Source organism: Camellia sinensis, chromosome 9 (genome assembly GCF_055761805.1).
Source record: "Camellia sinensis isolate YWXY chromosome 9, ASM5576180v1, whole genome shotgun sequence".
Lineage (NCBI taxonomy): Eukaryota > Viridiplantae > Streptophyta > Magnoliopsida > Ericales > Theaceae > Camellia > Camellia sinensis.
This window is the reverse complement of record NC_138969.1, coordinates 187,569,563-187,584,674: the sequence shown is the minus strand read 5'-3', so window position 1 is coordinate 187,584,674 and position 15,112 is coordinate 187,569,563. Positions and strand designations below refer to the sequence as shown.

General features: G+C 39.7%; 1 protein-coding gene across 1 annotated transcript; it reads left to right on the top strand.

The window, feature by feature from the left end:
- Positions 1–9,488: 9,488 nt before the first annotated feature.
- Positions 9,489–13,381, top strand: LOC114305663 (uncharacterized). Its single transcript, XM_082889726.1, has 5 exons — positions 9,489–9,723; positions 9,872–10,061; positions 11,119–11,344; positions 11,428–11,583; positions 13,017–13,381. Exons 1-5 carry the CDS (start codon positions 9,565–9,567, stop codon positions 13,030–13,032), a joined length of 747 nt encoding a protein of 248 aa, XP_082745852.1. The 5' UTR covers positions 9,489–9,564; the 3' UTR covers positions 13,033–13,381.
- Positions 13,382–15,112: the final 1,731 nt, after the last annotated feature.

Sequence of the window (15,112 nt, the reverse complement as noted above, 5' to 3'; positions counted from 1 at the left end):
CTTTCTCCACCAAAGTGCGGTTCATGCGTTCTGCAACTCCATTCTGCTGCGGTGTTCCAGGAACTGTGAAATGTCTCACTATCCCTACATTCTGGCAAACCTCAAAGAAGGGATCTGATGTATATTCTCCACCATTGTCAGATCTGAGCTTCTTGATCCGTCTGCCTGTCTGGGTCTCAATCATCTTCTTCCACGTAAGAAAGATGTCTAAGACTTCATCTTTGTGTTTCATTGTATAAATCCAAACTCTTCTAGAGAAATCATCAATGAACGACACAAAATAGTGTTTACCTCCCAACGAAGCATTCTTGGAAGGACCCCATACGTCGGTGTGGACGTAGGCTAGAATCCCTTTGGTACGGTGAATTGCAGTACCAAACTTGATTCTTGTTTTCTTGCCCAATACACAATGCTCGCAGAACTCAAGCTTCCCGTCTTGGCGCCTTTCAACAGGCCTTGCTTTACCAACCCTTGTAAAGCCTTTTCACCGACATACCCTAGGCGCATGTGCCAAAGTTTGGAAGTGTCTGATGCATCATCTTCTGAGCTGGAACTGGTGGAGACAGCCACTCTCCCTGTGATTGTAGAGCCATCTAGGAAATATAAATTTCCCTGTCGAGTACCCTTCATTGCAACCAATGCTCCTCGAACAACTTTAAGGACTCCACCTTCCATGGTTACTCTGTAACCTTTGGAGTCTCAAACTCCCACTGAGATGAGATTCTTGGTTAGATCTGGTACATACCATACATCTTCAAGAATTCTGATTGTTCCATTATGGATCTTTAGTTTAATTGTTCCAATCCCCTTTGTCTGGCAAGCTTGGTCGTTGCCCATCAGCACAACTCCTCCATCGAACTCTCGTCAGCTCGAGAACCACTGCTTGTTAGGACACATATGGAATGAACATCCGGAATCTATTATCCATTCATCAGACTGGCCATATGATGAAACTGTGAAGGCTCCTCCTTCATCATTATCTTCATCTCGTGCAATATTCACCTTCTCTTCTGTCTTGTCTTTATTTGGACAATCTTTTTCCCAATGCCCCTTCTGGCGACAAGCTGCACACTCGTCTTTTGCAAGACGTCTTTTGTCTGAAGGTTTCCCCCTGGATTTTGAGCGAGACTTTCCTCACCCTGTATTTCTTCTGTTATTTGTTCTGCCTCTGACTGTTAATGCCTCGGATGTTGAGTCCCTGTTTGCAGACTTATCTTTCCTTCTGAACTCATTGTTCACCAAGGCGTTTGCAACATCAATATACTTGATCTTCTCTTTACCGTACAGTAAAGTAGTAGTGAGATGATCATACGAGTCAGGCAAGGAATTTAACAATAACAGTGCTTTGTCTTCATCACCAACTTGATCATCCAAATTCTTCAAATCCGTAATAATTTTGTTGAAGTTATTTAGGTGTTCGTTCATCGAAATACCTTTAATGTAGTCGAAACGAAACAACCTCTTCCTCAAGTAGAGCCGGTTCTCAATGCTCTTTGTCATGAACTTATCTTCCAGCGCCTTCCAAAGCTTCTTCGCAATATCATATTCTGTAAAGGCATACTTCTCCTCTTTTGCAAGGCAAAGTCGGATGGAACTGCAGGCCAGGAGATTCACCCTCTCCCATTCTATCTCGTCCAGGTCATCTGGTTTGTCTCCCAGAGTGAAGTGCAGGTTCATTTGGACAAGCATATCCTTAACTTCGCATCTCCACATGCCGAAGTTGCTGCTTCCATCGAACTTCTCTACCTCGAACTTGGCATGGGACACCGGGGTCCAATGCCTAGAAGTGCTTGCACTGGCTGAATTACTTACGGACTCGGTTGATCTAGATTCTGCCATTTTTTAGAAACTTCAATTCAAAAAATTGACCGTACAGATGTGTCCAGAATACTCCAAATAGTTGGGAAGCACTATTGGATCGTCAAAAACGGACTCCAAATGGCTCCGATCTGGCAAAAACACTTTGGATGGGTCAGATCTGCAGAATCTGGTGCGCTGAGATGCACCGGATTTTTCTCCGGTTCGGCTGGCGTCTGGCTGACGTCAGCGGCTCAGGCTTGGTCAACGCAGCTCCGACTCAACGGCTCGGCTTCGATCGGCTGATGACGTCGGCTGGCGTGGGCGCGTACGGCGCGTGTCTGCGCGTGACCGCACGCGTCGTCTACCTCTGAAAGCGCGTACGGTGCGTGCGTGAGACTGGGCCGACGTGCCAACTCTCTTCACGGCGCGTGGGGGCGCGTGCAGCGACTGGGCCTCACGCGCAAACTTCCAGAGGCGCGTGAGAGCGCGTCCAGCCTCCGTTGGGTGTCTGCTTTATAGTTCTGGACTCCTCTCGGGGAGTTCTTCCTCCTGGTATGGTCAAAAGTGGATTTTAAGCACTTCGAAATCTGGGCACTTTCGGGAAAAAATCGATTTTTCGCAACCCGAGCTCTGATACCAATTGTTGCGGATCGGGGGCACACCAGGGAACTCAAACAAGCAATAACACACAAGATTTAACGTGGTTCGGCAAGTCGCCTACGTCCACGGGCAGCGGATTCACTATATTGAACAAAATGGTAAGAATTACAACACTCTCTGTAATTCTCTCTCTCTCTTTGCTCTCTAAGCTCACACCTCTCTGTTATCTCAGCTGTACATCTCAACTCTCCTTAGCTTCTCTATATATAGAGATTACAAATCCAAGAGAGAGTCTTTGAAATGAGCTGGCTGCCAGCCCATTGTTGTGCTTTCGGTGGTATTCCAGATTGATACTTCTCATGGCTTCTCATGGCCTCATGGCCAACTCACATGGCCTCATGGCTTCCCCACCATGTAGCTGGCTGCCACTTTCCATCACATGGCCAGAATCTGTAGCCAATATTCAACAATCTCCACCTTGGCGAGGATTCTCTTATCCAACATAGTGATCGATCAACACTGCCATGCACCCGAAGGTGCTCAGTTCCGAGAGATGTTGACCAAGTCCAAACAATGTTGGAACTTGATCCCAGAAACTACCTTTGTGAGCATATCGGCCGGATTATCTGCAGTACCAATCTTTTGAAGCAGAATATCCCCTTCATTCACAATTTCTCGGATGAAATGGAAACGGACATCAATGTGCTTGGTGCGGGCATGATGAACCTGGTTCTTTGCCAAACAAATGGCACTCTGACTGTCACAAAACACCTCAACGTGCTTCTGAACAATTCCCAAGTCTTCAATCAACCCATGTAGCCAAATAGCTTCCTTAAAGGCTTCCGTCACTGCCATGTACTCTGCCTCTGTAGTAGACAAAGCCAACGTTGAGTGAAGCATTGACCTCCAACTTACCGGCCCTTTAGCAAGCGTAAATAAATACCCTGTTGTTGACCGGCGTTTGTCTAAGTCACCAGCATAATCTAAGTCCACATATCCTTCCAAATTCTGCCCGAGTCGGTTATCTCTCTTGAACTTCAATCCCAGATTGACCGTGCCATGTATGTACCTTAGGATCCATTTCACTGCCTGCCAGTGATCTTTTCCTGGATCATGCATATACCTGCTTACCATACTCACAGCATGCGAGATGTCAGGCCGTGTACAAACCATAGCATACATTAATGCACCAACTGCATTTGCATATGGAACCTGTGCCATATGCTTCCGTTCTTCTTCTGTGCGTGGAGACAACGAAGCACTAAGCTTGAAATGAGGGGCCAATGGTGTACTTACAGCTTTGGTTTTCCCATTGATGCCAAATCTGTCTAACACCTTTTTCAGATACTGGGTTTGTGTCAGACAAACCGTGCCCTTCTTCCTGTCTCTCTTGATCTCCATGCCAAGAACTTTCTTTGCTTCTCCCAAATCCTTCATTTCAAACTCCCTTGCTAACTGTGCCTTGAGTTTGTCAATCTCCACCTTGCTCGTAGATGCAATCAGCATATCATCTACATATAAGAGCAAATAGATGAAGGAACCGTCGGGAAGCTTACGGAAATATACACAATGATCAAATTGACTTCTTGTGTATTCTGTCTCCGTCATGAACCGATCAAATCGCTTGTACCACTGTCTCGGGGATTGCTTCAATCCGTACAACGATTTGTTCAGCTTACAGGCCCAATTCTCTTTTCCAGCAATTTTGAAACCATCTGGCTGGGACATGTATATCTCCTCTTCAAGATCTCCATGTAAGAAGGCAGTTTTGACGTCGAGTTGGGTGAGCTCGATATCAAACTGTGCAACCAAAGCTAACAAGATGCGAATAGACGTGTGCTTCACAACAGGTGAGAATACCTCATTGTAGTCTATTCCTTCCTTCTGAGCATAGCCTTTAGCTACCAATCTAGCTTTGAATCTGATGTTGTCTCTGCCTGGAATGCCTTCCTTCTTGGTGTAAACCCACTTACACCCAATTGCTTTCTTGCCTTTTGGAAGTTGCACCAACTCCCAAGTCTGGTTCTTGTGAAGTGACCCGATCTCTTCATCCATAGCCTCCTTCCATTTGACACTTTCTGCATGATGCACAGCTTCTTTGAAAGTGCAAGGAACATTGTCTTCAATGATTGGAAGTGCATAGGCTACCATTTCGGTCATCCAACTGGGTTTCGTAGTAACCCTTTTTCCTTTCCTGATTGCAATGGGTTCTGATTGTTGCGGAGCCTCTGGATCTTCATTTTCATCTGAACTCTCGTTAGAGCTATCCTCTGAGACTTCTTCAGGATGGTTGATTGGCTGACTAGTCTTTGCTGGAGTCTCAAACTCCACCTGCACTGACTTCTTCAATGCTTCCTCATTCTGTTGAGGATCTGGTTGCTTCAGCATTGCAGACTCATCAAAGGTAACGTCTCTTCTGATGAGAACTTTCTTTGATTCAGGGCACCACAGTCTGTATCCCTTGACACCGTCACCGAAGCCCAAGAAGATGGCTTTCTTGGCTCTTGGATCCCACTTAGATTCTGTAACATGAAAATATGCTGGACATCCAAAGATACGTAACTGATCATAATCAGTAACTGGGACTCCTGACCATACCTCCATGGGAGTCTTCCCATCTAATGCTGCAGTAGGTAGTCTGTTGACAAGATGACGAGCATAGTTCAATGCCTCGCCTCAAAATGCCTTGCTCAATCCAGACTGTGACAGCATACACCGGACTTTCTCCACCAAAGTGCGGTTCATGCGTTCTGCAACTCCATTCTGCTGCGGTGTTCCAGGAACTGTGAAATGTCTCACTATCCCTACATTCTGGCAAACCTCAAAGAAGGGATCTGATGTATATTCTCCACCATTGTCAGATCTGAGCTTCTTGATCCGTCTGCCTGTCTGGGTCTCAATCATCTTCTTCCACGTAAAAAAGATGTCTAAGACTTCATCTTTGTGTTTCATTGTATAAATCCAAACTCTTCTAGAGAAATCATCAATGAACGACACAAAGTAGTGTTTACCTCCCAAGGAAGCATTCTTGGAAGGACCCCATACGTCGGTGTGGACGTAGGCTAGAATCCCTTTGGTACGGTGAATTGCAGTACCAAACTTGATTCTTGTTTGCTTGCCCAATACACAATGCTCGCAGAACTCAAGCTTCCCGTCTTGGCGCCTTTCAACAAGCCTTGCTTTACCAACCCTTGTAAAGCCTTTTCACCGACATACCCTAGGCGCATGTGCCAAAGTTTGGAAGTGTCTGATGCATCATCTTCTGAGCTGGAACTGGTGGAGACAGCCACTCTCCCTGTGATTGTAGAGCCATCTAGGAAATATAAATTTCCCTGTCGAGTACCCTTCATTGCAACCAATGCTCCTCGAACAACTTTAAGGACTCCACCTTCCATGGTTACTCTGTAACCTTTGGAGTCTAAAACTCCCACTGAGATGAGATTCTTGGTTAGATCTGGTACATACCATACATCTTCAAGAATTCTGATTGTTCCATTATGGATCTTCAGTTTAATTGTTCCAATCCCCTTTGTCTGGCAAGCTTGGTCGTTGCCCATCAGCACAACTCCTCCATCGAACTCTCGTGTTCTCGAGAACCACTGCTTGTTATGACACATATGGAATGAACATCCGGAATCTATTATCCATTCATCAGACTGGCCATATGATGAAACTGTGAAGGCTCCTCCTTCATCATTATCTTCATCTCGTGCAATATTCACCTTCTCTTCTGTCTTGTCTTTATTTGGACAATCTTTTTCCCAATGCCCCTTCTGGCGACAAGCTGCACACTCGTCTTTTGCAAGACGTCTTTTCTCTGAAGGTTTCCCCCTGGATTTTGAGCGAGACTTTCCTCGCCCTGTATTTCTTCTGTTATTTGTTCTGCCTCTGACTGTTAATGCCTCGGATGTTGAGTCCCTGTTTGCAGACTTATCTTTCCTTCTGAACTCATTGTTCACCAAGGCGTTTGCAACATCAATATACTTGATCTTCTCTTTACCGTACAGTAAAGTAGTAGTGAGATGATCATACGAGTCAGGCAAGGAATTTAACAATAACAGTGCTTTGTCTTCATCACCAACTTGATCATCCAAATTCTTCAAATCCGTAATAATTTTGTTGAAGTTATTTAGGTGTTCGTTCATCGAAATACCTTTAATGTAGTCGAAACGAAACAACCTCTTCCTCAAGTAGAGCCGGTTCTCAATGCTCTTTGTCATGAACTTATCTTCCAGCGCCTTCCAAAGCTTCTTCGCAATATCATATTCTGTAAAGGCATACTTCTCCTCTTTTGCAAGGCAAAGTCGGATGGAACTGCAGGCCAGGAGATTCACCCTCTCCCATTCTATCTCGTCCAGGTCATCTGGTTTGTCTCCCAGAGTGAAGTGCAGGTTCATTTGGACAAGCATATCCTTAACTTCGCATCTCCACATGCCGAAGTTGCTGCTTCCATCAAACTTCTCTACCTCGAACTTGGCATGGGACACCGGGGTCCAATGCCTAGAAGTGCTTGCACTGGCTAAATTACTTACGGACTCGGTTGATCTAGATTCTGCCATTTTTTAGAAACTTCAATTCAAAAAATTGACCGTACAGATGTGTCCGGAATACTCCAAATAGTTGGGAAGCACTATTGGATCGTCAAAAACGGACTCCGAATGGCTCCGATCTAGCAAAAACACTTTGGACGGGTCAGATTTGCAGAATCTGGTGCGCTGAGATGCACCGGATTTTTCTCCGGTTCGGCTGGCGTCTGGCTGACGTCAGCGGCTCGGTCAGCGGCTCAGGCTTGGTCAACGCGGCTCCGGCTCAACTGCTCGGCTTCGATCGGCTGATGACGTCGGCTGGCGTGGGCGCGTACGGCGCGTGTCTGCGTGTGAACGCACGCGTCGTCTACCTCTGAAAGCGTGTACGGTGCGTGCGTGAGACTGGGCCGACGTGCCGACTCTCTTCACGGCGCGTGGGGGCGTGTGCAGCGACTGGGCCTCACGCGCAAACTTCCAGAGGCGCGTGAGAGTGCGTCTGGCCTCCGTTGGGTGTCTGCTTTATAGTTCTGGACTCCTCTCGGGGAGTTCTTCCTCCTGGTATGGTCAAAAGTGGATTTTGAGCACTTCGAAATCTGGGCACTTTCGGGAAAAATTCGATTTTTCGCAACCCGAGCTCTGATACCAATTGTTGCGGATCGGGGGCACACCAGGGAACTCAAACAAGCAATAACACACAAGATTTAACGTGGTTCGGCAAGTCGCCTACGTCCACGGGCAGCGGATTCACTATATTGAACAAAATGGTAAGAATTACAACACTCTCTGTAATTCTCTCTCTCTCTTTGCTCTCTAAGCTCACACCTCTCTGTTATCTCAGCTGTACATCTCAACTCTCCTTAGCTTCTCTATATATAGAGATTACAAATCCAAGAGAGAGTCTTTGAAATGAGCTGGCTGCCAGCCCATTGTTGTGCTTTCGGTGGTTTTCCAGATTGATACTTCTCATGGCTTCTCATGGCCTCATGGCCAACTCACATGGCCTCATGGCTTCCCCACCATGTAGCTGGCTGCCACTTTCCATCACATGGCCAGAATCTGTAGCCAATATTCAACACCTACATGGTTGACAGGCATAATTTTGTTAAGTTGAAAATGTCTGCAACATTCATTGAGCATGCCACAAGGGCTTGGATTTCTCGAAGACATCATGGTGGTAGCATATTAACTCAAGATATGTCTACTCATGATGTTGTTAATGCTTCCATTGCTGTTCAGAAGTGCATTCTTGGATCGATAGTAAGGTTAATATACTTTCAGAGAGTTTCTCAGCTAGAGAAAGTTTCTCTTGCATGTGAAGAAACTGAAGTTAATGATTGTCAAATAAAGGCAGCATCTACTATTCAGCTTGCTTGGAAAAAGTTTCTTGTGCACAAGTCTCTCTGCCGTCAGAACTTATCTGCAACTAAAATTTAGAGTTGTTATCGTGGTTGGTTGATGAGAAAGAGTTTTGTGATTCAAAGTTTACCTGTAACTAAAATTCAGAGTTGTTATCGTGGTTGGTTGATGAGAAAGAGTTTTGTGACTTAGAGTTTATTTGCAACTAAAATTCAGAGTTGCTATCGTGGTTGGTTGATGAGAAAGAGGTTTATTATGATTCAGAAGCATATCAAGGCAGCATTTAATATTCAGCTTGCTTGGAAAAAGTTTCTTATGAACAAGGCTTTCTGCCTTCAGAACTTATCTACAACTAAAATTCAGAGTTGGTATCGTGGTTGGTTCAGGAGAAAGAGTTTTGTGCTTCAGAAGCAAGCAGCATTAAAAATTCAAAGTATTTTTCAATGTTTGAGATGCTTGAGGGATTTTCAACAATACAAAATTGCAACTAGGTCAGCAATTATTATTCAATCTCACACACATGGATGGATTGCTCGAAGAGTTGCTTATCGACTAAAATGTCTCATCGTTGTAATTCAAGTAAGTCTAGTTGTTCTGTAGATAACTTGGACATGTTACTGAAAATTGTTATTGATTAGAGGAAAGTTCCAGCTATTTGAAAATTGCGTGTGTGCGTGTGTGTCTCTCTCTCCCTCCCTCTCTCCTGTGTGTTCTATTATATTTTATATCTTTATATTATGAACATATATGGAATATTTGATGTGTAATTTCTAATCTTGATTCTTTTTGGATGGTAGAAGTTCATTCTATTCCTGAATTTTTGGTTTGTCTTTACCTTTTTTTGGTTAGTCATCTATATGAATGTAATTTTCCTAACTGAACATGACTTAAAATTAATAATGTGATTGTTTGGTTTAATCAATCTAGAGTCATTGCCGTGGTTGGTTAATAAGAAGGGAGATTGTGGTCCAAAAAGAGGCTGTGATAAAGATTCAAAGTGCTTTTCGATGCATTCAGTGCCAGAAGTTGTTTGATTGTTATAGGCATGCTGCAACAGAAATCCAACAATTTGTCAGGGGTCAGATAGCTCGAATGAGGCTTTTTGGTATCTTTCATGTGCTGCCTATTTGTTTTAGTAACACTCTTTTATTTATGTTTTAGTCTTTGTAAGTGTACTCATGTATGAGATCACGTTAATGCAGGGGCTTCTTTCCTCCCAAAATCAGATCCAACAGGTTGCATTGTGACTTTAACAGATTGATTCCAGAATCTTGAATTGGGTATGTTTTTATGCTCCGTTTTGAAGTTGCAAAGATGGTGGAGGGTTGTTTTGATGCATAAATCAAGATCAAAGTCAGCAATCATTATCCAATCTCATATTCGAGGGTGGATTGCCAGGCAAGAAGCTACTAGAGTAAGGTATTGTATTATTGTAATCCAAGTAAGACACATCTCTCTTTTGTTATCCTATTCTTTCCTAAATGCTTCTGCAATGGTATTGATAAAGTGGAGCCATCAATGCATGTGCTAATTTTTTATTATATCTTTCTAATTTATTTATTTTTGGTTTGGACTTTCTGATGTGGTAGTCATACTGGAAAGGTTACCTTGCACAGAAAGCTTCAAGAGGGCAGCTACTTGATTTATGCTTGAGATTGCATAAGTCTGCTGCAAATGTGGATGATAGCATGCGTATTATAAACAGACTCTTGGTGGCACTTTCTGATCTATTGAGTATAAAAAGTGTCAGTGGCATTCTTCATACCTGTGCAACTTTAGGTGAGCATTTTATGTCATTATTATAGAAGTCATTGGACACTCATAGAATCGTGTCAAATACTTTTCGTACTCAATAGATCAGAAAGTGCCACCAGGAAAAGATTACTGGAATTTTTTTTTGTTCTAACCGTTTTCCTTGTGTGTTGTTTTTCATTGGATGTACAAACTAGAAAATTTGATGTTAGCTGGAGGAGATTTTGAGTAGTTACGATATTTTTAATAATGAGCTGATATTGCATTTTCTTAGATAATAGGACTTACAATTTAATTCCCTCATGATTTATCCTCAAAATTTCATTTTGTCCATCTTTATATTCTTGAGATATGCTAAGTTACACTTCCTCTCTCTACTAGAACCATTCATTATTTCCTTTTGAGTTCTTGGTAAAATGTTATGTCGTTTTAATTATCGCACGTTGAAGTCCTCTAGCACTTGGATGCTATTGTTTTTCTTAAAGCTGGGTATCAGGGTAATGGGGGTAGGGGCTATTTTTACATTTTTACCCAAGTCTACAAAACTCTGAAAATTCTGAATTTTTTAATGCATTTATTCTTGTTCATTATTAGTTTTATTAATTTGTGAGTAAGCTCTTTCCGCTTGTCATGTTTAAATTTTTAATTTTTTTTCTTTCTTACATGGTGATGGTGCCTTGTTGGTCAACGCTTAAGTATCACAAACACTTCTAAGGAGGAGTCATGTTTGTATTAGACACTTACTGGACACTCATAGAATCGTGCCAAATACTTCTTTAATGTGTTCTACTTTAAAAAAAAAATGATATTTCATGATTTTGTTATTCTAATGATACTTCATTAACACTTCTCGGATTCCCTAAAAAGCTCATATTATGGATCTCTTAACAATTACAATGTCTACCATTATTGGGATTGTAACTTAACGAAACAATTCTGAAGATGTATGATAATCATGTTCATGATGACTTCTAAAACAAAATTCACTGTGATTAGAACAATTACAGGAAGGTCATTTGTCATGTATTTAAAAACATTTTAATTTGCGAAATGTTGAAGCAATGATGTTGAACTTGTTCTACAGATATGGCCACAAAACATTCAAAAAAATGTTGTGAAAAACTTGTGGAAGCCGAGGCAATTGACATGTTACTGAAGCTAATTCGCTCAGTCAATCGAAGTATACCCGATCAAGAGGTTCTAAAACATGCACTGTCTACTCTAAGAAACCTTGCTCGATATTCACATTTGATTGAAGTGCTGATTCGTAGTCGTGGATCTGTAGAAACGATTCTTTGGAAGGTGCTAAGGTTTGTCAGAGAAGTAACTGAGAGTGTATAAGTTTTTTTGTGTTTTTGATTTTCATTTGTTGTGTTTTGTACTTTTTTTTCAGAAACAAAGAGGAGGGTTATTTCATTGCTTCTGAGCTTTTGAGGAAGATATGTTTGAATACGAAAGGTGTTGAAGCTGCCCGCAACTCGCCAGCTCTCTTGAAGAGGTTACACAATCTTCTTGAGGATCTCACAAGGGAGATAGGCAATGAAAAGAGGTAAGATGTTGGCAACAGAAATTCTGAATATTGTTCTTGTTTGTTTTAGTAAAAAATATTGTCTTTTGTACAATGAAAAATGACAGTAAGTGGAAAACATTTTTCATGGTTAGTGGAAAATAAACTTATTTGGTTGGAAAATGTTTTTCACTTTTGAAACATAAAAACCGTTTTTCAGATTGAAGTGTTACTCATGCCACCACACACAACCCCCTACACCATTGCCCCACCACTAGCATATTAGTTTCAAAGTTGCAACTAAACATAAAAAAAAAAATGGTTTTAGGTTATGTAAAAAAGTATTTTTTGCTAACACAAATAGAGCGTTACCTTGATAAATTATATGCATGTCTATCTTTGTTTCCTTATAATTGTGTAATTAAACTTATTTATGAATATTTCTCTATTTGTTTCGGGAAAAAATCTCTTGAATCTAAAGGATGTCGGATAAGCAGAACTAAGACAGAGTATATGGAGTATAAATTTAGTAACAGTAACAATGAAAGCATAGGAGAAGTGAAGATTGAGAACCAAGAATTGCCTAAGAGTGAATATTTTCGTAATTTAGGGTCGATTATCACAATAGCGAGGGAGGTTGATGCAGATGTGACCCATAGGATTAAGGTGGGATGGTGTAAGTGGAGAAGTGTGTTTGGGGTACTGTGCGATAAACGAATACCCACTAAACTAAAAGGTAAGTTCTATAGAACAGTTATTAGATCAACGATGTTGTATGAGATGGAGTGTTGGGCAACCAAAAAACATGTAGATAAGATGAGTGTTGTTGAAATGAGGATGCTAAGGTGGATGTGTGGCAAGACTAGACAAGACAGAATTATGAATGAGTGTATTCGGGAGTGGGTGGGAGTAGCACCGATAAAAGATAAGTTGAGAGAAAATCGATTGAGATGATTTGGTCATATTTAATGGAAACTAACAGAGACAGTAGTGAAGAGATGTGATGCTGTAACGGTAGATTGAATTGTTAGGGGACAGGATAGTCCTAGATTAAGATTGGCTAGCATTGTAAATAAAGATATAGATCTACTTAATTTGACTAATGAAATGGCCTTTGATAGGGTTGCTTGGAGAAGAAGGATTCATGTAGCCGATTCCATTTGATGGGACTTGAGACTTGGTTTGGTTTGGTTTGTTTTGGCAAAACATAAGAGTCAATGAAAAATAAATGCTTTTCACTTCTAAAAACATTTTTGGACGAATGTCTTACCAACCGCTACCACTTAAACCACCACTACACCACTACTACCACCATGGACTAGCACAGTAGTGTAAGTTTCAAAAAATATTTTGTATAGAAAAATGTTTTCCGTTGAAACAAATTGAAAGATACTTTTGATCAAACTTCTAATGCATCTCTAACTTTGTTTGCTTATAATTGTGTAATTTAACTTATTTTTGCCACTTACATCCAGGAATGCTAGGGGTTAGCTTGCAAGAGAGCAGTTGGAGAAAAGATTAAGGCCCCGTTTGTTTTGGGTTATAAGGAGGGGATTAGGATTCATGGTGAGGTAGAACTCACTAATATCATGTTTGTTTCGAGAGATTGAGAGGGGATTCGTAATCCCCTCTGAACTACGAATCCCCTTGGGGAGGGGATTAGGATAGGCCTGTAGGACTTGGTATTAGAAAAATAGTCCGGCGGACTAGAAATTTTTTATTTTTATTTATTTTTTATTTTATTTTTTACATGTCGGGCATTTTTTTTGGAACATTAATGTTTAATTTTTTTGTATTTTTTGTTAAGTAAAAATCATTATTTTATTTATTTTATTTTTTTTTGATTTTTTTTTTATTTTTATTTTTTAAAATTTTTTTACATGTTAGGCATTTTTTTTAAAACATTAATATTTAATGTTTTTGTTTTTTTTTATTTGTTTTATTATTTTATATAAAAATAATTTAACCATTTCCACACTAACAACTATCATCAAAATAAACACAATTTTACTTAATCCATTCATTATCAATCTTCTCCATTCTATTTCTGAAAACAAACGGTATCAATCTTCTCCATTCTATTTCTGAAAACAAACGGGACCAAAGAGAAGTTGTTGAGCTCCCAAATTTACTTACAAATGGATAAAGCAAAGTCCCAACCCTTATTTGGTACAATGTATATTTTTATAGTGAAGAAATTTAAGTTCTCTTTGAATTGAATTTTTTGGGGGGATCCCAATGTATGTTTGTTTCTGTGGGAATTTGTGATTTCATGATCCTTGTAACCATATTTGTTTCTAGCTAATAGTAATGAAGTTTAAGCTGTCTTTTGTGATTGTACTTTTTGCTCTCAACTGATTTGTTTAATTATTCATTAGCTTTTGCTCAAATTATTTCTCTTACTCTGATTTCATTTCAAGGGTCACTATATTTCGAGGGTTATTTAGTATGATAAAAAATAAAAGACAATAGAATATCTATATATTTGGGTAAATTACACTTATTATTCTAGTCGGTCTTATACTTTTGATATAATTCTATTAATATTTTTTTAATAAGATTAAATTGATTGAAATTAATATAGATGGCGAGTAGATATTATGTAAATTAAAACTTAGAAAAAAGTATATTCATATTAAAAATATAAGACCAATTATATTATTTTTTCAAACTTTTAGAAATATGAATACAATTCCTTACATATTTTTATGATCAATGAAAAATGACTTTAATTGGATAAAACAAACCTTTTATAATTTTAAAAGTGAAATAATTTTCAAACCAAGGTAGCAACGAAACACTACCCTCACCAATACTATCACAATTATTGGCACATTATTTTGAAGGTAACAACCAAATATATAAAAAAAAAAAATTGTAGAAAATATATATATATATTTTTGCAGAACCTTCGATCATGCAATTTTATGACCCCTCCAAAAAAAAAAAAAAATTACAAACACCCATCTTAAAATTTGCTTCAAATACAAATTGCTCTAATAATTTTAAAAATTATATCCAACCTTTTAAAATTTTAAATTTCATGACAAATAGCTCTTTTTATTAATAAATTATTAAGTCAATTAATAGTTTTTAATGATGTTAAAAATTTATTTCAATTAATAATTCAGATAATTTCATAATTGTATAAGAGAACAGTTATAAGTTTCATCTTTTCAATGTAATCTGTTAAATAAAAGATTCTGCCAATAGGGTATTCATAATTTTCCAAACCACAAGAGGCTTTCTATATTTTAAGCAATTCTCATGGGGTGTATTTATAATTTACGTAAAAAAGAAAATAGAACACAATTCAATACAAAGAATAGAATGGACAATGAGCACAAAGAATTTTAATACCAAAAAAAATATAGAACTCAATACAAGTCCAAAAGGGAAAAAACCACATGAGGTGAGCAACTTCTAACTATTAGAGGCAAACAAAGAACGAGCAACTAGAAATAGACCTCAACTTATAGAATAAGATTGGGGAGCTTCTATTTACACACACTAAACCCCCTTTATACACACACTTAATGAAGGGAGTGTGTAAAAAGTGTAGTGAGGGGGA